The sequence below is a fragment of the Eublepharis macularius genome, chromosome 16, assembly GCF_028583425.1.
Source record: "Eublepharis macularius isolate TG4126 chromosome 16, MPM_Emac_v1.0, whole genome shotgun sequence".
Lineage (NCBI taxonomy): Eukaryota > Metazoa > Chordata > Lepidosauria > Squamata > Eublepharidae > Eublepharis > Eublepharis macularius.
In genome coordinates, this window is record NC_072805.1 from 3,361,753 (window position 1) to 3,384,703 (window position 22,951).

General features: G+C 45.4%; 1 protein-coding gene across 2 annotated transcripts in view; it reads left to right on the top strand.

Annotated features, from left to right (window-relative positions):
• The window catches only part of MPPED1 (metallophosphoesterase domain containing 1), a 158,801-nt gene that overhangs the window by 58,055 nt on the left and 77,795 nt on the right, over positions 1 to 22,951 (top strand). For both annotated transcript variants that reach the window (XM_055000494.1, XM_055000495.1), the window contains one exon: positions 11,075 to 11,300. In XM_055000494.1, the coding sequence (XP_054856469.1) occupies positions 11,075 to 11,300 (226 nt within the window). The remainder of the gene's footprint in view (positions 1 to 11,074; positions 11,301 to 22,951) is intronic.

The following is a 22,951-nucleotide window of genomic DNA, read 5'->3' on the forward strand; positions in this document are numbered from 1 at the left end:
CTGAACCAACCTCACATCAAAGAAGGAAGGACACACACAATGACTCAAGTTTAAAAAAACTTTATTTTCTCACTTTTAAAGTACAACAGGTCAACAAATCACGTCAAATCACACTAATTGTCCCCCACACAAAAGGACTACACAATTCACTACACATCAAAGAATCTGGCCAGCCTTCTCTGTAGGTGGTGGGGGTGTCGGGGTGGTTGTCTGTGTGCGCCAGGTCAGGTGCTCTTTCCCAGGGACAAGTTGGCACTCAGAAGTTTGCCCACCATTGTGGCACCCCTGGGCTGTGCGGAGTTGCCCGGGGAAAGAGAGTTTAGAAGTTCCCAAAGGGGGAGGGCTGGCCAGCGTGTTCCTGGGGTTATGGCGGGTGTAGGGCTGCTGGGGGTAGATTTGGGTCTGTGAGGGGCTAATGTGGGGATTTGGGTCTGTGTGTGGCAGCTGGGGGGGAATTGGTTTTGTGTGGGGCAGTAGGGGGTGGACTTTGGGGGCTGAGAGCACCTTCTTGGGGAGGCCATGAAATGCCCCCCCAAGTGGGAGCAGGCTGAGCCTTGGTGGGGGGTGGGAGTAGAGGTGGGAGAAGGGCCCCTGAGGGTTGGGGGGCATTTTGGATGCAAAATGCCACCCCTGGCAAGACAAGCCTCCCCCAGCTGTAGGTTGTAGAGAAAAGGTCACCTACTTGGGGAGGCCATGAAATGGCCCCCCCAAGTGGGAGCAGGCTGAGCCTTGGTGGGGGGTGGGAGGAAAGGTGGGAGAAGGGTCCCTGAGGGTTGGGGGGCATTTTGCATGCAAAATCCCACCCCTAGCAAGACAAGCCTGCATGGCTGCATCTTCATTTTTTCCCCATAGGAAATAATGAAGATCAGCGGCAGCAAGCACAACTTAGGAGCTAGAGATAGTCGAGGATAGGGGGACCTGGTTTGGGGGCCATAACATGGCCCCCCAAATTCCAATCGGTCTGAAACTTGGGGGGTTGTTAGAGGAGAGTTAGAGGAAGGCCCCCACCAATTTTGGCTTGATTCGGTGGGAAAATGCCTCCCCCAGGCTTCAGAGAAGCCTGGGGGAGGCTTTTTCCCATTGAAAAGCTTACCCGAACCCCCGAATCAAGCCGAATCGATCCCCGAATTGCTATACCTGAATCGGCTTGCTGATTCGGATATAGCTGTTCCCGAACCGACTTCTCGATTCGGGTATACCCGAATCGGGAAAGCCAAACCACTGTGCCTTTGCACACCCCTAGTAGTGAATAGTTTTAAAATGGAGCTTGACTCCCTCCTACCATAGCCATAGGCCATCACAAAATTACAAAAACCCCATTAGATAAGATAAAAAATAGGTAAAATACAACTATATACAATACAGATTTACCAGAATATAGGAAAAATTCCGTTAAAACAGACATTGATTAAAACCATCAGTCAATAAGTTAACTGCAAGTTCAATCCTCTTTCTTTTCTGCATTAGACCTTATCTTCATAGCAGCAAAGGCAAAAAGTGAAACTCTATATGAAATGTCTGTGTCAATAGCAGAAAGCAAAAGTGAGATTTTCTTTATGTCTGTGTATAAGCTTAAACCAGATAAAAATCCCTCCAGAAACTTTGATCTGTGGTCAGAATATAAAGAGCAAAAAAGGATAAAATGAGGTAAATCCTGTAGTGTATGAGATCCACCCAGATACAGACCCTTTGGGCTATAGGAGTTTGAGAATAATGTCCAGACAATATTACCGAGAGCATGAATTGAAATTGCAACAGGGTAAAGGACACTCTAAGATTATGATTAGAGATGATAACAAGATAAGGAGAGCAAACATGGTGAAGTTTACTATATTTGAACTATGGTGCTGCTTTTGAATTTAGAATTTGGGAGCAATTGATCGATGCATCAGAGTTAAAAATCCAATCCCTACGTTGGAGGTAAGTGGCCAGAGACCCTATAAGATCATCAGGAATAGAGTAATTTAAGAATATCTCATTAAGGTAAACAGAGTGCCGCGAGTTATTGACCATCAAAAAATTGAAGGATTGTTGACTAAGTGAAACTTGCATAGGATTTTTATTCTTTACCCAATATTATATAATGGCCACATGCGCTCAGGCTCTAAGGGAGGGGAGAACATAAGAACATAAGCAAAGCCATGTTGGATCAGGCCAGTGGCCCATCCAGTCCAACATTCTGTCACACACAGTGGCTAGAAATCCAGTGCCATCTAAAGGACTGTCAGTGAGGCCAGGACACCAGAAGCCCTCCCACTGCCTTCCTTCCAGCACCAAGACAGAGCACCACCTCCCCACAAAGAGAATACCATCTATCTCCTGTGGCTAATAGCCACTGATGGACCTCTGCTCCATATATTTGTCCAGTCCCCTCTTGAAGCTGGCAATGCTTGTAGCTGCCACCACCTCCTGTGGCAACGAATTCCATGTGTTTATCACCCTTTGTGTAAAGTAGTATTTTCTTCTATCTGTTCTAACCCGACTGCTCAATAATTTCATAGAGTGCCCACGAGTTCTTGTATTGTGAGAAAGGGAGAAAAACACATCTTTCTCTACCTTCTCTAACCCGTGCATTATCTTGTAAACCTCTATCATGTCTCCCCTCAGTCGTGTTTTCTCTAGGCTAAAGAGCCCCAAGCGCCTCAATCTTTCCTCATAGGGAAAGTGTTCCAACCCTTTAATCATTTTAGTTGCCCTTCTCTGTACTTTTTCCAGTGCTATGATATCTTTTTTAAGGTGTGGCGACCAGAACTGTACACAGTACTCCAAATGAGGCCTCACCATCGATTTATACAGAGGCATTATGATACCGGCTGATTTGTTTTCAATCCCTTTCCTAATAACCCCTAGCATAGCATTAGCTTTTTTTATGGCAGTCGCACACTGTGCTGACGTTTTTAGTGAGTTATCTATCATGACTCCAAGATCTCTCTCTTGGTCAGTCTCCGCCAGTTCAGACCCCATCAACTTGTATTTATATTTTGGATTTTTGGTTCCAATGTGCATTACTTTGCACTTGGCTACATTGAACCTCATTTGCCACATGGATGCCCACTCTTCTAGCCTCGACAGATCCCTTTGGAGTGCCTCACAGTCCTCTCTGGCTTTCACCACCCTGAACAATTTCGTGTCATCTGCAAATTTAGCCACTTCACTGCTTAATTCCAATTCCAAATCATTAATAAACAAGTTAAAAAGCATTGGACCCAATACCGACCCCTGTGGCACCCCACTGCTCACCACCCTCCACTGTGAGAAGTGCCCGTTTATACTCACTCTCTGTTTCCTATTAATTAGCCAGTTTTCGATCCACAAGAGGACTTGGCCCTTTATCCCATAGCTACTGAGCTTACTTAGGAGCCTTTGATGAGGAACTTTGTCAAAAGCTTTCTGGAAGTCAAGATAAACAATATCTATCGGGTCTCCCTTGTCCACTTGTTTGTTCACTCCCTCAAAGAACTCTAACAGATTGGTGAGACAAGATCTTCCCTTACAGAACCCATGCTGAGTTTTCCTCATCAGCTTTTGGTCATCAATGTGCCCACTAATTTTATTTTTGATAATAGTTTCCACCAACTTACCCGGTATTGACGTCAGGCTGACTGGCCTGTAATTTCCCGGATCTCCCCTGGAACCTTTTTTAAAGATGGGGACAACATTAGCTACCTTCCAGTCCTCAGGAACAGATGCAGAGTTTAATGACAGATTACATATTTTTGTGAGGAGATCTACAAGTTCACACTTGAGTTCTTTCAGAACTCTTGGATGTATGCCATCTGGGCCCGGTGATTTATCAGTTTTTAAATTATCTAGCAGTCGCATAACCTCCTCTCTCGTCACCTCAATGTGACTCAGGTCTTTCAAAACCCCTCCCAAAGTCAGTGCTTCCGGAGTGGGCATGCACTTCTTATCTTCCACAGTGAAGACAGAAGCAAAGAACGCATTCAGCTTCTCGGCCATTTCCCTATCACCCTTTAGTAATCCTTTTACGCCTTGGTCATCCAAGGGCCCCACTGCCTCCCTAGCTGGTTTCCTACTTCTAATATATTTAAAGAATTGTTTATTGTTTTTCTTTATGTTCTTTGCAATATGCTCCTCATATTCCCTTTTTGCCTGTCTGATCACAGACTTGCACTTTTTTTGCCACAGCTTATGCTCCTTTTTATCAACCTCACTCCGACTAGTTTTCCACTGCCTAAAAGAATCCTTTTTACCTTTTACAGCTTCTATTACATTGCTTGTTAACCATGCTGGCCTTTTCCTAAACCTATTTGTGCCTTTCCTAACCAGCGGTATATATTTAATTTGAGCTTCCAGGATTGTAGTTTTAAATAGTCTCCAAGATTCCCCAAGTGTTTTGACCTTTTTTACTTTCCCTTTCAGTTTCTTCTTCACGTACCCCCTCATCTCAGAAAAGTTACCCCTTTTGAAGTTAAACATGGCTGTGTTGGTCTTATTTGGCAATTTCCTATTTATACATATGTTGTACTCAATAACATTATGGTCACTGTTCCCAAGTGGTGCAATCACATTTACATCTCTCACCAGGTCTTCAGCATTACTGAGGACCAAATCCAGGATCACCTCTCCCCTAGTAGGTTCTGTAACCATCTGTTCCATAGCACAGTCATTGAGACAGTCTAGAAACTCACTTTCTCTCCCCCGATTCGAACACCCATTGGCCCAGTCAATGTGTGGGTAGTTAAAATCACCCATTACAACACAGTTTTTTTGTTTAGCAGTCATCCTTAATCCTGTCATCATTTTATAATCCTCCTCTATTTTCTGATCTGGAGGGCGATAACAAACTCCCACAGTTAAGTTTCCATTTGGGCCCGTAATTTCAACCCATAGCATTTCCAGAAGCGAATCTAATTTAGTTACCTTCTCAATCTTACTGGAATGTATACCTTCTCTGACATATAGAGCCACCCCACCACCAACCCTTCCCTCCCTATCCTTCCGATATAATTTATATCCAGGAATCACCGTGTCCCACTGATTTTCCTCATCCCACCAAGTTTCTGATATGCCCACAATGTCTATGGATTCGCCCAACACTAAACATTCCAGCTCCCCAATTTTACCTCGGACACTTCTAGCATTTGTATATAAACACCTGTAACTTCCCCGGCACACTTTGCCTCGAGACGTAGTTAGGTCATCTGCACTGTTTGTCTCCATCTCAGTTGACAACTCTAATCTATCTCCCTGTAGAAGTGTTTTACCTAGCCCTTCATCTCTCTGAGATGAACCATCCTGAACCAGAGACACTTTATCTCTTGTCGGCTTTCCCCTAGCATTTAGTTTAAAAACTGCTCTGCCACCTTTTTGATTTTAAGTGCCAGCAGCTGGGTTCCTTCTCGGGACAAGTGGAGACCGTCTCTCTTGTACAGCTCCCGCTTGTCCCAAAAAGAATCCCAGTGCCTAACAAACTTGAACCCTTCCTCCCTACACCATCGTCTCATCCACGCATTGAGACTCCTGATCTGCGTTAGTCTCTCTGGCCCTGCGCGTGGAACAGGTAGCACTTCTGAGAAGGCTACCTTGGAGGTCCTGGCCTTGAGTCTCCTGCCTAACAGCCTGAATTTTTGTTCCAAGACCTCACGACTGCATTTCCCAACATCGTTGGTTCCAACATGGACCACAACCGCTGACTCTTCCCCAGCACTATCTACCAGCCTATCTATAACACGCGTAATGTCCGCTACCTTCGCACCAGGCAGGCAAGTCACCATACGGTCAGAACGCGGTTGTGCCACCCAGCTATCTACTTGTCTAAGGATCGAATCACCAACTACCAAGAGCCTCCCTCCCGCCCCACCCAGGGATGGTTCCTTGATGCGAAAGGAAACCTGCTCACCAACTGAAGAAGAGGTCCCTTCTAAGGGCATGTTCCCCTTATCCTCAGTACGGTGCCCTGATTCCACAAGATCCTCATTCTCCTTGACAACAAGAACGCTGCCATTTTTAGAGTGGGACACATCTATCCTGTCCCTGAGAATCTTGTCCTCGTGCCTATCTAACTGTCTCCGCTTCTCCAGGTCAGCCACCTTGGCCTCAAGGGTACGTACTCGTTCCCTGAGAACCAGGAACTCCTTGCAGCGAGCACACATCCAGGACTTCTGACCAGAAGGCAGATAGTCATACATGTGACACTCAGTGCAATACACTGGAAAGCCCCCAACCCCCTGCTGGCATTCTGACTTCATTATTCTGTTTTAGGAATAACACACTAAGAGGAAAGAAAACGGCTATGATCCCCCGGCTAAGAGCCACAGGCCAAGAGCCCTTTAGCTCTCGCCCTTCGGCTCGCGCCAAAGGCTCGCGCCCCTGCCCAGCAGTTGCCTTTTCAATGCAAAAGGTCACTTCCTGCTAAGCACAGGAGGTGAGCACAAAGGGGGTGTGTGGCTTGTACTCCAGCAACCCCCAGCAGCCTTACAAACACACTCACCCTCAAACACAATCAAGCCCAAACACACTCAGCCTCAAAACTACACTCAAATCAACACAAAACTACACACAAAAAGCCCCAAAGCTAGAGAGGACCACCCTTAGCTTCTCAGCTTAACCCACCACAGCCAAGAAAGGCAAAAAGCCCTTACCTCCTCTAGCAGCTGCAGACCATGTGCTCCTGAGCCCAGGTGACTCTGCTCTGCTCTGCAGGGAGACCTGATTCTGCTCTTGACAAAGTGGCTGGAAACCCCTGAGGAGGGCTAGGATACGTCTTAAGAAATGGTTATGGATTACTTCTATACTATATAGGTTTCCCTCTCTCCGTCCCCAAATTTCAACTCAGTAAAGGAGATGAGAAATGACTAGGTGGACCAATAGTTTCATCCCCCAGAGCTCTTCTTACTTTATTTACTTTATTTATTCTATTCTCCCCAATGTGGACCCAAAGCGGCTTGCATCGTTCTCCTCTCCTCCATTTTATCCTCACAACAACTCTTTTGTGAGGCTGAGTGTGTGTGACTTGACCAAGGCTGAGGCTGAGTGTGTGTGACTGAGTGTGTGTGACTTGAGCTTCTGTGGCAGAGTGGTGGTGATTCTGACCTGGGTCTCCCAGATCCTAGTCCGACACTCCAGCCACTGCACTATATGTTCTTATGTTCTGAATAAAGTTCCCTCTGTTTTTGTAGAAGACTGAGTTCACTTTGATATGATTAGTTCTTTGTATACATCAAGCATCTGGTGAAGTGAACTCTTTAAGCCAAATTCCAGGTATGTAGCTGTATTGGTCTGCAGTAGAAGAATAGTATTTGAGTCCAGTGGCACCACAGAGACCAACAAGATTTTTGGTGTACATGCTTTCAACAGTGAAAGCCCCTTTTTCAGATACAAGGAGGAGTGGAGATCCCTGAGCCTTTATATCCCAGTAGTGAGATACAAGGGTGAAGCAAAGAAGGGAGTCAGGATGTAAAGGCAGAATGCAGCCTCATTTACAGCAGAAATCTGTAGTGAGCATCTGTAGTGAGATACCCTTCTATATTTGACCAGTTTCTGTACCATGCATCTGACGAAGAGAACTTGATTCTCGAAAGCTTATGCTACAATAAAATTGGTTAGTCTTAAAGGTGCTACTGGACTCTTTTTAATTTTGCTACCACAGACTAACACGGCTAACTCCTCTGTGTGTAGTGAGATAAAATCCTATGTCTATAGTCAGCCTGTCAGGTTCCATCAGTCTGAACTTGTAAATGAACTCAGGTTCAGCAATCTCACATTGTAATCTGCCCTTGAAGTGTCTTTGAGGAAAGCCACTTTTCTGTGTGGATTGAGTAATGGTCAAGTTGATGGTGGGAGGGAAGTTGCTGAAGGCCTATTGAAATTCCTCCAGTGCTTCTTTCTGATGTGTCTAGATGATTAAATGTCATTAATAAAACTCAAATACAGGAGCGGTGTTAGTTGGTGGGAGCTGAAAAAGTGCTGTTCCAAGTTAGCCATAAAAATGTTGGCATATTGTGGTGCTATGCAAGTGCCTAGGGCTGTGCTATTGATCTGAAGGAATAAATGTTCACCAAATCAGAAATAGTTGCAGATGAGAACAAACTGGCAGAGCTTGGTAGACTGTGGTGGAGTCAGATACGGTGTTTTTAATGGCTTGTAGTCCATCTTTGTGAGGGATGTTGGTGGACAAAGACAACATTCATGAAGATAGTTTTGGTCTGCAGTCAAAGAACATGGTCCAAATAATACCTTAAAGACCAATTGTCAGATGCACCTCCAGCATATCTGCCATGTGTTATGAATTTCTTGCTGCAGTGTGTAGTGTACCTCTGAGAACATGCAGAGGGAACCTGTTTTGCTGACTGGTTGCTAGCTGCTTATCTTGCAGGTGTTTTGGTTACGATTTCCTGGCAGGCTTGAGAAAGTGGCCTTGAAGTTCCAGCAGAGACTGCACCAACCTCCTAAGAGACTGAGCAGAGCTCATCCTTTCCCTCCTCCCCTCTTCCCTGGCTCCATGACCCAGTGCACCAAAATCCTAACGGTCTTTCTTTCCCATTGGGGGCGGGAACCTTGCCCTATAATTAACCTTGCTTTCCTACCTTGAGTCACTTCAGCCAATGATCCTGTCTGACCATCTTGATACTGGTATTCTTCTTTAATAAAGAAACGTTAACACATATACCTGAGTGATGCAGTAAAGTGCTTGGGAGAAATGCCTGGCAAGACCTGACACCAATCTAGTTGGTCTTTAAGGTGCCATTGGACCTGGATCTTGCTCTTCAACATCAATGGCAACCAAAATAGTGTTACCTGGACAATTGTCAACAGATTGTATTTTTCTAAGGAAGTCTGTGATGTTTCGCACGTAACTGAGGGCATTGATGACATAGGGTCTGAGAATGGAGTCCTTGCGTCCAGAGACCGCAACAGTGATGGTGCCTGTGTCAGAGACAATAGGACATCCTGTGTTGCCACTGGCTTGTGTGCTTTGGGCAGAAGAGAGAAGGGGCCTTGTCAAGGTTCCTGTGGTGTGTCCATATAGATTTGTTTCTGTAAGCGTCTGGATAATCCCTTTAAAATCCTGCTTAGTTCTCTTTGGTATTCCTGAATGGGGTCTGAGGTTGTTTGTTTGTTGCAATTTGTTTAGTGTGGGTGAGGTTGTGTTGTGGGAGATAATGTTTCTCGATCATGTCAATTTGGGCTTGGTAGTGAAAGCATTCTACATAGAGATCTAATGTGGCATTGTGACCATCGGGAGGCAGCAGCCCACATAGAGTCGTTCTCCCTGTAGCCTTGGGTGGGTGGCAGTTGGTGGTCAATGTGTTGCCCATCAGAGGGTTGGAGAGAGGGCAGCTTGTCACCAATTGGTTGTGAATGGTTATGTTGTGAGGATGCTGTGCCTGTCCATTCATGTTCTGTTTTGAGGCTTGATGAAAGTATTCCTTCAGGTGCAGGTGGTGAAAAAAGGTCTCCAAGTCATGTAGAACTTTATTGCCTGTGTAGATTTAGTGGGGCAGAAAGACAGTCTTCATGGAAGGACAGATTCCTCTGCCGGATCCGAAGTAAGGGTTTTTGGAAGCTTATACCCTGAAAATCTTGTGGATCTGTAAGATGCCACTGGATTCACATCCTGCTGTTCTTATGTCAAGAAAGGTTATGCTGGAATAAATTTTGTTAGTCTTTAAGGTGCCACTGGACTTTCGTTTAATTTTGCTGCTGCAGACTAACACAGCGCTCCCCTTCTGCAATTTTCATCACGGAAGGCTGTGCCTTAAAGCACAGGGGAAGTAGTCCTGTTGCTGTCAGAGGGAGGAGTAGCCCATGAGAGAGGAGGGAGGAGTGCGGGGAAGTGATGTATGTCACAAGAAATTATATTTTAATTTTTTCTGAGGAAATTACTTCACAGGAAGTGGAAGAATGTGAGGAATTGATCTTTGTCCTGGAGGTGGCATCCTACTGGTAATTATTCCCCCATGTCTGCTGCTGAGCCCCCTGATTTTGACAAGAGTAAGAGGCTCCCTACACGAGATCTTTTACACGAGGATGCTCAAGTGAAGGGAGATGCAATGTTAGCCAGGAAGCCGGATTTTAAAAGACAGATCCGAAGGCTTTGTCTATTTCACCTCTCCAGAGCCAGCAGAGATGCTCCTCAGAGATTTATTTCCTCCTCCCCCAAGGCTCTGCTAGTTTCACCTCCCCTTCTGGGAGGCACTTGAGCATCCCTGTGTAAGAGGTCTTGTGTAGAGAGACACTTAGTTACACAATATGGTGGTGTCTATCCCTGCATCGCTTCATTCTCTCTGCGTTGCCATCATGTTGACGCTGTTCCCATTTGCCACCACATCATGCTGGTCGCTGCTGCTCCCCAGTCCTCCCAGTGCACAATCTCAAGGCAAGCAGCTGTATCTGATTTGGTTGCCAGAGCGACCCAAGTAGTGTTCAGACTCCGGTGGGTGGCTCCCCCCCCCAACATCTGTGCATGTGTCATTCGTAAGTTTTTGGGTTGGGAGTTGGTCACAGTTAGAATTTTCTGCAGTTTTCCCAGGAAAGCTCACTAGTAGTTGCAAAGATTTCACTATCCACACAGATGCCAACCGTTTGGAAGTAGGTATACTGACTAAGTTTAACCCCTCAGAGAACAACACTCAACTAATTCATAACTTAGAAAGGGGGGAATGGCACCAAAGACTTTGAGTTCCCTTCCAAAGGAAAGGGTGAAAGCAAATAATAGTAGCTGATCTAGATGAGTCAGTGCAGAGGAATTTGATCTGATCTTTCAAGTGTTGAGGATGAATTTTATACACTATCACATTTACGCTGCTTTCTCATCTCAGTATCAGCATAACATTTAGATGCTAATAGAGGCAATTTAGTGTTAATAATTCTCTTCAAATAAATGTACAGGGAATTCTGATGAAAATATTGGTGTCATTCTTTAAATGTCTTTGTATCTACTTATCAAGACTTCTTGTATGTCTTCTTCATTTTAGCTTGTGAATCTCTTTATAAAATCCAGCTGTGTTTTCAGAGTAATTTAAATCATTATGCAAAATTTATTTGAATTTTTCAATCAGAAGTATAACAATAAATGAGCTTTACTCTATATTTTCTGCTTCTATTTTAGGCAGCCTACCATATGAATACAAGATTGTGATAGCAGGCAATCATGAACTGACATTTGATCAAGAGTTCATGGCAGACTTAATCAAGCAGGACTTTTACTATTTCCCCTCTGTATCCAAGCTGAAACCAGAAAACTATGAAAATGTACAGGCCCTCCTAACAAACTGCATATACCTGCAAGATTCAGAAGTGACAGTCAGAGGCTTCAGGATATATGGCTCCCCTTGGTAAGCATTTTAAAACGTAAGCATCTTCACAGAAATTTATTGTTCGTATCTCAATTATTATATGAAAGAAAATGTAACATCAACTGATTCTAACAAGTGGAGAATGGAAGTGTAACAGTGGCCACATAATAAATGGGACCATTCAAGTGTATTTTGTTGCCCCTGCTTGAGCTATTGAACTGGCACCATAAGTACCTCTTTGCCTATGAGGAAGAGCTGGTCAGGCACTGGTCCAGTAGGACTCTCACTGTGAGACCAGACCCATCAGAGTGCGGCAGAATGCAAATAAGACATGCAAAGGCAGTCCGTGTAGCAAGGACCACAGCTAGCTTCTAGTACAGACTGAATGCAGAGACGCTTCTAGCAGAGAGCTTGAAGTTTTTTCCAGTGTTGGACTGGAGCTGCCCGGAGTCTGTGAGCAGTACTAGGTGTAGAGCCAGAGACAAGAAGCAGGTTCAAGGCCAGGGTAAGGTCAAGTCTAAATAAGCCATCCAAGCTACAAGGACCAGAGGTAAGAAGTATAATCCAAGGCAAGCATTAAATTCCAAGAAGTCACATTTTTAAGCAAGAGAAAGTAGCAGAAGAGCTAAGCTCAGTCTCATATAGGCCCCCACAGGCTTAGTTCCCAATACAGGAGGACCTCAGAAGCTTTGGAGGCCCTGAGGCTTTGTGACTGATAGCATCAGTTATGTGCTGGAACCCAGTATATGATCCCATACCAGGAGGTATAGCTCAGCCTGGCGGGGTTGGGGAATCCCCTGCTCCCAGCCTCTGCCTCCTGCTCACTCACTCACCTGGCTGGCAAGGGGGAAAGCCCAGGAAATGGGCTGGGGAGGCAAAAATACTCCTGGGCCAGCACAACTCCCAGTGGACGCAACAGTATCACTTCCAGAAGTGACATCATCACGCCCAGCAGCAGACATGCTCCCACACTTCACAGGGGCCCAAATGGGTGCAGCCCTTGAGTGGAGGATGCCTCCAACCTGCCTTGGAACGATGCCAGCCTCTCCCGCCAGCTGTCCAGATGGCCATCACCTCTACTGCAAGTTTCAGGGAGGAAAGAACTCGAGGTTGGGTGTATTTCAATTACCAGGGCTGTCAGCATTAGCTGGGGGATCCCTGCCCCCGCCAGCTCAGCCATCCAGCTTGCTGTGAGGAGGGAACCATGGGAAGGGCCAGGACTCCAGCCCAGAAGGCTCTGCGGCAGCTAAGGGAGTCAAGAGCCTAGAAACAGAGCAGGGAGGGGGAGCCCCCAAAGGCCGGAACTACTCCCTTCCTTGGACTTCAAAGGGGACCCTCAGTGGCACTGGAAGGGTTTCCACAAGCACCACAGACAGACAGACAGAGCCATCTCCGTGCTTCTCTTCATTGCTGCATGCAGCTCTTTTAAATCCACTGGCTGTCCTTTTCCAGCAGGCAGGGCCTGGACTAGAGATGGGCACGAACCACAAAAAAACCTAACTGTGAGGTTCGTGGTTCGTGAGTTTGGGCAGTTTAAAGGGCCCTGCCGCTTACAAGTGACAGGAAAAGTTTATATGGCCATTTCACTGGAGAAGTGGCCATTTAAACTGCCCCTTTAATACGACCCAAATGAACCAGTAGACTGGTTAGTGGAAACAAGCTTCCATGAACCACTATTTCGCAAACCACGAACCGGCCTGATTCATGCGTTTTTTGGGGTCGTTATTCGATTCGTGCCTATCTCTAGCCTGGACCCAGTACCAATCTGCAGATCTATTTAAGCCCTTGGCTGGCTCCTGTGAGATGTGAAGATGGGATCCAAACTAGGACCCTAGCGTTTGGGGCCCAGCACCTTAAAAGCTGCCCCAGAGGTCTAGCTCCAACAGCCCATGGGGCATGCTCCCACACTTCACAGGGGCCAAAAAGCCTCCTGGGCCAGTGCTCAGTGGGCACACCATTGTGAAGGGCACGAGCATGCCCGCCTCCAGGCACAATGATGTAACTTCTGAATGTGACATGGCACTTACTGGGAGTAAGATGAGAAGATCATCAAAGATAAGTGCCAGGTGCCGCCCTTCTGCAGGCCAGATCCCTGTAGGCCTCTGACCTATTGTTTCTACCTCCACCACCACCAAGTAAGTTTTGAAATAAGCTTCAGCTCATGTCTTACTGGATGCATCTGACGAAGAGAACGTGGTTCTCGAAAGCTTATGCTACAATAAAATTGGTTAGTCTTAAAGGTGCTACTGGACTCTTTTTGATTTTGGATTCATTCTGAATCTCCCTCCACTGTCGCTCTAGCTGGCTGTCTTGCCTTGTTGTCACCTGCAGCCTCACAGTAAGCCGATGAGCTACCTGTGCTCTAGCATATGAGGCAGAATGCCGGGGAGTGACTGTTGCAACTTCCCAAGCCATTTCTTCATTCCAGAGGTCAACCAGGACATGGACAGGAGCACTGACCATCCCAATAGGAAAACCATTTGGCTCTCAAGATGGATCATTTTATTTATTATTATTATTGTTTGTTTATAGTCCATCTGATCCCCCACCCCTGCAGATACTAGGTATCCCCCTAAGTCTAAACCCAGCCTAAGAGTTGGGTTAACACAGGATCTGTCCTCAATTCTTATACCTTCAAATCACCTTTTTACTGCACAGAACAAAATACCAGATCAAGAATGTGACCTTTACAACGTGTAGGACCAGTTGTTACTTGAGACAGGGCCTTGTTTGTCATGAGGACCATGAAATCCTGAGCCATTCCCAGCAAGGCAGCCTCGGCATGAACGTTGACGTCCCCAGAACAACCCACCTGGGGTTGAATAACAAACTTAGCTAACGGTTGCCTGAAGATTGCCCGCCTTTCTTGCTTTTTAACATCTAGCCAGATTAAGAGTTCTAGAGAACTGAAAAGCTTGTACAACGTGTTTGTTATTTCATTTGGTCTTTAAAGGTATTACATGGTTTCTGTCTTTTGGCTTCCAATTGTGTGAAATCTCAGAAGCCAGACTTGTGGTTGAATAAACTTTCCAGTGGCCATGGGGCAACATTTCAGTCACTCATATAACTTCCTCTATCAGGAACAAAACAAATTATACAAAATAAGAAAAATATACAATCTGCTTAATCAGCATGATTTACAGAAGTCGCAGATTATAACTGCAAATTTATACAGTACTGGTGGGGAGAGGTGTTTATGTGTAAAATGCATTAAACTTGTAAAACAAAGGTTGTTATGGTTCTTTCCTTCTAATATATCATGTCAAGCTGGAAGGTAAGAAATAATTTGTCAGGCCTGAGGCACATACTTTAGTGTGAATTCGCATGGCATGAACAAACTGAAGTGTACTGGGATGTTTTTATACATCAAACTGGCATTCACCCACTTGGTGACCATGTTGCCTCCGAATCCCTCCACCAGCTGATTATTGTGCGTTGATCTAAATTTAAAACTGCATTGCACTTGAGGTGCACCCATTTATCTCCGATATCCAGATTGATTTGCACATTTAGCATAGCCACCTGCTGTGATTCTGTTTCAAGTTCTCAGATGATTTTGTATCTGTAATGCCTACGTTATTTGTAATATGTGTGTACAACCAATATGAAGTTTCGTTTCCAAATTATTAAGGCAATTTGTATCATTCTCAATAATAGTTTTGGTGGCATACCACATGGCACCTATTACTAATCTGAAAATCTAATGTAAAAGTGGAAAGGAGATGGAGTACAGTTGCAGTTATGAATATATATATATATATATATATATAAGGGAAGCTAGCTTCTAAAAGAACATTCCGTATTGTCAAAACAGTAGGATTATAATGCACAGCTAAAAATTGCAGAGGGATATGGGTGAAGCAATGCCACGCTCGGGCATTTCACAGGGTCAAAGTCTGGGGGAGGTTCGCCATCTAGGATGCCCTTGCAGTCAGGATTACCTGTGAGGAGGCCTTGGAAAAGGGAAGGAGGGGGTTTACAGCACCCACGCACCCTCTGGCCCCTTAGAACAGCTGGGCTTCTTCTCTCGGATGCCCACCAGAGCTGTCTCGCTCTTCCTCCCCAGCCTCCCTTGCTGCTTCCCATTTTATAGGGCTTTTCTGGAAGTTTCCCCACCCCCAGCCTCCATTCCCTCCCAGAGCTGCTCCCTCCCTCACCCCAGAGTCAAGTGGCAGATGGGGGAGCCCATCGCCACACCTGGAGACTTCCCCTTCGCTTCCCACTGACTGTTCTGGGCTCGGCTGCAGGCTGGAGCTAGCCAGCTTCCTCCGCGTGACGTAGAGCAGATGCTACATCTGTGCTCTAGGCTGTGGCCATGCCCTGGTGTCTTGCCCAGCCAGCACAGCCTGGAGCCTTTCCACAGCCCAATGGCTCCCGCCCTCCTCATCAGATGGGTCAGCGGACTTCCCTTCAGCCACTGGGACTGCCTCGGTAGCATGGAAGGGCCGTTTGAGGCTGCTGTTCCAGTGACCCTCAGGAGGCTGCTGAGGTATAGGCTCGTCCACCCCAGTGATATCCACTGCTTCTCCAGCTGGGCTTCCTGCTGGGTTGTCTCCCAGCCAGTCCAGCCTTGAAGCCATGCAAGTCTCAGAGCACTGGGGAGTCCAGGGGCCTCTTTGGCCCTGGACACAGAGACTTATCTAAGTTTACTAACTGAACAAGCTGTTCTATGAGGAAAAATGTGCTGGTGTAATTATGATTATACATCTTCCCTGTGTTAGATCACTTTGGATTGGTCAAAATAACCCATCAACCAGTTCAGATATATTTCACTAATCCCACTAGATGTCATATCTGCATATGGTCCCTTTCCCTATTCGAACTTCCCAGTTCAGAAACTGATCGCGGCACTGATTATCTGGTTTGTCATAGACAAGGATGGGGGCTGAATTTAATTCTTACTCTGTCTGAATGCCAGAAAGTAGACAATGCAAATAGTCCATTTATTTAAGTTTATTTTATTTAGCATATTTATCTGTTGCTTTTCTAGTGGAACACAGGACTCAAAGCAGCTTACAAGCATAAAGTCATAGAAAATTTAAGAAAAAGATCCTAATACACCAAAGCATCCATTGCTCACATCCCTGGAATTACAAAACTGGGAGAAAATACTACACCAGCAAAAGACAGATAACAAATAGAAAAGATGGCAATTTGCAGGCAAGGTTGTCACATCCTCTCCCTTCCCCTTCCTGGGTAGCAGGTCTTTATACCATCCCTATACAAGGGTTGGAGCTCTGCAGGTGGAGTTAGGAGCAAGCAATCTATAAGTCGACAATAGCATTCTCTCTCTTTTCTAACTGGTTATATTCTAGCAACTGCACAAGCTTGTAATTGGATCAGAGCATTGTTGTTGTTAACTTTATGAAAAGCTCCCTGTCCCACAGGGCCGTTTCTTGGTCAAGAGTCAAACCTCTCAAAACTGGAAAGTGAATCCTTGCTACCAGAGTAGCAATGCCACCAGCAGCTTCTTTGACTAACCCTCAACTTGAGATGAAGAGGCAAAAATCAAGTCCTACTAGGAGTTAAACAAAAAGAAGTCAGCCCTGCAAGGTAGGACACTTTGCAGACTGATTCCACAAAACAATTACTGGGGTAACTACAGCAAGTAGGCCAAGATGCTGGATTCAGATTGAAGCGTTGGCTGCTCATGTGCAGATTCACTCTGTTCTCTTCAAGGGGGGAAGGGGAAATGAGGCTCTGGGGCAGCTGTTTTTGTGCTTAACCAGAAACCACATCAACCAAAGGTAATAACTTTTTGGTAATAACTTGGTAATAATTGGTAATAACCAAAGGTAATAACTTATTATTATGCAAAAGTAATAACTTATTGCCACTATAAAAGAAGAAAAAGGTGTTGATGAAGCAGGATTGTTTTTAATGTTGCTGTACTGCACTGGTTGGAGCGCTCTCATGCTTGGGAGTGTGCTGCTGCCACTGCCCCGTCTGTAAAGACTCGCCTTCAATGGGTCCCTGTATGTGTTATCATGCTTGAGGGAAAACTCAGTGGTTGACTGTTCTAGCGATCAGAAATGATTGTCCCACAGTAACTCATCTGTCTTTTTTTGTCTTGGCTGAAATGAATAGGTCCTTCCTTTGAATAGTCTCTAAAGATGTAGAGGGGGTAGTTTGTTAGAACCAAGAATAGAGAAGTGATTAGAAGTAGGTACTGAACATTTCTGCAGCTTTGCAAAAGAAAAAACAATAGTTTTGTTTACAGTTTTTCTCTATTCAGGGATTGGGGTGGGGAGTAAATACACAAACCCAAATGGACACTTTCTTAAACTCAATGTTCTCAACCCCTGTTTTTTAAAAAAAAAAAACAGATACACACAAAACACGTGCAAGCCCAGGTTTTTAACAAATCCAGTTTGCTGTAGAGGTTAGGAGCAGTAGGACTCTAATCTGGATAACTTGGTTTGATTCCCCACTCTTCCACTTGAAGCCAGCTGGTGACCTTGGGTCAGTCACCACTTCTAGGAGCTCTCTCAGCCCCACCCACCTCACAGGGTGATTGTCATGAGGATAATAACAACATACTTTGTAAACTGCTCTGAGTGGGCATTAAGTTGTCCTGAAGGGCAGTATATAAATTGAATGTTGTTGTTATTACCTGGGGGGGAAAGCTCAGGTGTTCTTTCTCTCAGTGATATCATTATGTGACCAATTAGATTTGGCTATGTGATGACATCACTAGGGACCAGTTAAGCTCATCCAGAGAAAAGCAAATGCTGAACAGGGGCTGCAGAAGCAAGCAAATTGGTATGGAAAAGGTAAGCTTTTGCATGGCTCTCTGGAAAAAATTTGAGAACTCCCAAAGGACTTTTTCATACTGAAAATTTTCACTGAAAAGTATTTGGCTCAACTGTGATGCTGGTATATACATTCAGATTCACAGACTGCTTGGTAACCTTATACCTAAAGTTTTCTGTTTTATGCATGCTAGTCCTTAACTTGTAATCTCACAACTGATCTTCCTTCTTTAACATCAGGAATCACAACAATGAGATTATTTCTGAAAGATTGGGTTTAAGCAAAAGAAGAACTGCACTGTGATCCAAATGTGAGCATATTATTTAATTAGGTTCTTAAGCAGATACACACATACGGCATTTTATATTTGCAATCTTTTGCAGCAGGTTTTTCCTTAGGTGAATTTTAAAAAATGGATTTTTCTCACTTTTGTTGCCAGAAAACTTTTGTTTGGAATAGAGTTGAACCATGTATTCTTCTTGTGCAGTCCTGCATGGTACTGCACAGATGCAGGCCAGCCGAACAGGTTTCAAGCTTTAGAGCCCCGTAGGGGACACTTCCTCCTCTCTGCACACATGGGGCAATTTCCCGCCCAACTGAATGTGCTTAGAGGGGAAGAAACCCGCCACTTCCCTCTGTTTTCTCTGCTGTTGGGAGAGGTTTCTTCTGCCAGCAGCTCTGTTCTTTTGCATCTTCTCCTTGTTTTCTTTCAACCAAGATGTCCCCAAAATCTCTTTTCAAGAAGTGAGTGTGATACTAAGATGCCACACACTGACCAGCACGAATTGTGCCTCCTTTGTTTGGGCAAACTCTATAATGTGGCCAAGTGTTAACACAGCCAGTGGTTCACAACAAAGGCTAGGAGTGACAGAGCCTCAAGGCTCAAAGTGGATCTCTGGGAGAAGGTCTTGTCTAGCGTGGATACCCTGGTGGCCAGGTCATCCCCTGCATGTGAGCCTGGTTCCGAGGCTTCTCTGCTTACCACTGTGATGCCCGGCTGCGTCAGGTCCTGCTTCCCAGTTCCATCGGTTCCCACCCCAGACCAGTCTCAGAACCGATCTCTGGTTCTTGTAGCTTCCAGCTGTGCTTCCTCAGTGCTGCTCACCAGGAAGTCCAAGAATAAGACCAAGCACCCGAAAAGGTCAGCCTCCACCCCATCTTCTTGTCGCATCATAAGAAGAAAGCATACTCTGCCTCAGCTCTGAGTCCGAGTCTGACTTAGTCTGGTCATGAAGAGGAGGTGGTCGAGCGCTCCTGTACATCCTCACCCTCCCTTGTTCCATGAGGACAAGGAGAGCCTCTTTCTGGGAGATGACATCATGGATCCAACAAGGGTTCCAACCTCAGTTCTGAGCACCTCTAATATTCTGTGCGCTCAACTTTCACAGCCTCTTGTGACATCAGCTGCCTGACCCCTGCAACCAATTCCTACCTCTTCACTTCTGTGGCTGCCCCCTATGACTCCATCCACTCAGATGTTCTTGTGGCAAGATTTCACTACCAGGCTCGAATCCTTGTCACCCACAGTACTGGTGCCTCCCCTCAGTTCCGACCAAGCCCTCAGTTCCTATGTCAGTTCCGTCAATGCTTCTGACTTCCCAGTTCCAGCCAGACTCACCTACTTTCTGCAGTTTGGAGGGCGAAAAGATTGCTTCACACTTGGATCACACTGAACTGGCCCCAGATCCTTCACCAGAAGAATCTGCAGGAGAGCCAAGATCCTCACCCCCCACAGATGATTATCGCCTGTTCACAGGGCAGACGACCCAAATGGGCAGAGGATGGTGGTTCAGGCGTTATACTCTGACATTCCCATGACCATAGCCTTTCTATCTGGGGATCTGTTAGGATTCCTAACAGATCCTGCCAGACCAACCTGGTTTCCTTCTTTGATCGAGTGACCAGCTTACTGGATCAGGGGAACTCTGTTGACGTGATTTATCTGGATTTCAGTAAAGCTTTTGATAAGGTCCCCCATGACATTCTGATAGGCAAACTGGAAGACTGTGGAGTAGACTATAGGACAGTTCGGTGGATAGGGAACTGGTTGGAGGACCGCACTCAAAGAGTGGTGGTCAACGGCGTTTCATCAGATTGGAGGGAGGTGTCCAGTGGGGTGCCGCAGGGCTCGGTTTTGGGCCCGGTACTTTTCAATATTTTTATCAATGATCTGGATGAAGGAGTGGAAGGGCTGCTCATTAAATTTGCTGATGATACCAAATTGGGAGGGGTAGCAAACACCCAAGAAGATAGAATTAAAATTCAACAAGACCTGAAAAGTCTGGACAAGTAGGTGGTTGTGAACAGGATGCAATTCAACAAAGACAAGTGCACAGCATTACATCTGGGCCACAAAAATGAGAAGCACAAATACTGGATGGGGGGTACACTTCTGGGCAGTAGTATATGTGAAAGGGATCTTGGGGTAAGAGTGGACTGTAAACTGAATATGAGCAGTCAGTGTGATGCGGTGGCAAAAAAGGCTAATTCAATCCTGGGTTGTATCAAAGGGGCCATAGCATCGAAATCGCAGGAGGCCATAGCCCCTCTCTATACTGCCTTTGTTAGGCCACACCTGGAGTACTGTGTGCAGATCTGGAGGCCTCACTTCAAAAAGGATGTGGACAAAATTGAGAGGGTGCAGAGGAGAGCGACGAGGATGATCAGGGGTCTGGAGACTGAGCCCTACGAGGAAAGGCTGAGGGCCTTGGGAATGTTTAGTTTGGAGAAGAGGAGGTTGAGGGGGGACATGATTGCTCTCTTTAAATATTTGAAAGGCTGTCATTTGGAGGAGGGCAGGGAGCTGTTCCAGTTGGCAGCAGAGGGTAGGACGTGAAGCAATGGGCTAAAACTACATGCACAAAGGTACCGACTGGATATTAGGAAAAACTTTTTCACCGTCAGAGTAGTTGAAAAGTGGAATCAGCTGCCTAGGGAGGTGGTGAGCTCCCGCTCACTGGCAGTTTTCAAGAAGAGGCTGGATGAATACTTGTCAGAGATGCTTTAGGCTGATCCTGCACTGGGCAGGGTGTTGGACTAGATGGTCTGTATGGCCCCTTCCAACTCTATGATTCTATGATTCTAAGTTCTCTTAGATTTTGTCGAAGGCTTTCACGGCCAGAGAACGATGGTTGTTGTGGGTTTTCCGGGCTGTATTGCCGTGGTCTTGGCATTGTAGTTCCTGACGTTTCGCCAGCAGCTGTGGCTGGCATCTTCAGAGGTGTAGCACCAAAAGACGGAGATCTCTCAGTGTCACTCTCCGTCTTTTGGTGCTACACCTCTGAAGATGCCAGCCACAGCTGCTGGCGAAACGTCAGGAACTACAATGCCAAGACCACGGCAATACAGCCCGGAAAACCCACAACAACCATCTCTTAGATATTATTTGGGGTATATGGGAGAAACATACTTTGATTCCTGCTTCATCTATAAAAAATCGAACATCTCTATAAGCTAAAATAGCAGGATTCTAGGTTCCTTTTTTACACACCTTCCCTCATCCTCTCTAGTCACTGGGAAGGTACAGGCTTGTTACCCTCGTGGGTCACAGTCAGCAGCTGCTGACAAGGAAGGGTCGATGATTGATGCCCTGGGTAGGAAAGTCTATTTGTCTGCAGACTTAAATTTTTGGATTACTATCAGATGATCATGGAATCTATAATCTTGTCTTATGGGAACAGATGTCAACTTACTTCCAGCACCTATCAGAGGACCACTGAGCTTTAACCAGGGTTCTGGAGAGGGAAGCCATCAGACTCACAAAGCAAGGTGTCTGCAAGTAAACATGCAAGGATTGCTCAGCCAGATCCATGGCCTCTGCAGTTGTAGTGAGACTCCACACCTGGCTCCACTCCACCATGTTGCCTCAGGATAAAAGAGCCATAGGAAGGTCACTTTCTGAAAGAACTGATGACTCACTTTCACAAATGAAAAAGAACCGGACAGCCAAGTCATTACGGGTCATCAAAACATGTTCAGCCGCACTTGCTGAAGGCCTCTCAGCAAGGCCCAAATCCTTGTTCTGACTAACAGAACCAGGCCAGGAAATTCTCCTTCCGTTTCAAGACAGGCTGGCACCTTTCTGCCCTATGTGGGAGAACACCACTAGTGGCTCATGAGTCATTGCTGTTGTCAAGGATGGGTATCAGTTGCGCTTCTCCAAGTTGCCACACATATTTTCTCTACCGAGCACAGCTACCTGCAGAATTATAACAAGCCACAAAAGAGCTGCTTCTGCAAGGAGCCATTGAGAGGGTGCCTGAGCGATATAGAAGACCTGATCCAGAATATGACTAAATTGTTGACTAAGATAAAAGAGTTTGGAGATCTTGCAGGATTTTATGTCAACAAAAGAAAGTCAAAGATCTTGTGTAAGAACATGACTAAACAAAAACAGCAAGAACTAATGGATATTACCAGTTGTGAGGTAACACAGAAAGTGAAATACTTAGGAATAAAACTGACAGCAAAGAATATTGACTTATTCAAGAACAACTATGAGAAGCTATGGCAGCAAATAGAGATATGATTAAATGGAATAAGTTGAATCTGTCATGGCTAGGAAGAGTAGCAGTAATCAAAATGAACGTGTTACCAAGAATTATGTTTTTACTGCAAATGATACCAATAATAAGGTATAATAAACAATTTGATAAACGGCAAAGAAAAATATCGGACTTTGTATGGGCAGGGAAGAAACCCCAAGTGAAAATGAAAGTGCTATGTGATGCCAAAGAAAGAGGGGGACTACAATTACCAAATATACGACTGTACCATGAAGCAATATGTCTTGTGTGGATTAAGAAATGGATGTTACTAAAGGATCTTAAGCTTTTAACACTTGAAGGTTACAAAAAGCTCTTTGGTTGGCATGCTTATTTATGGCATGATAAAATTAAATCTGACTTTATGTTTCTGCATCATTATATAAGGAGGAG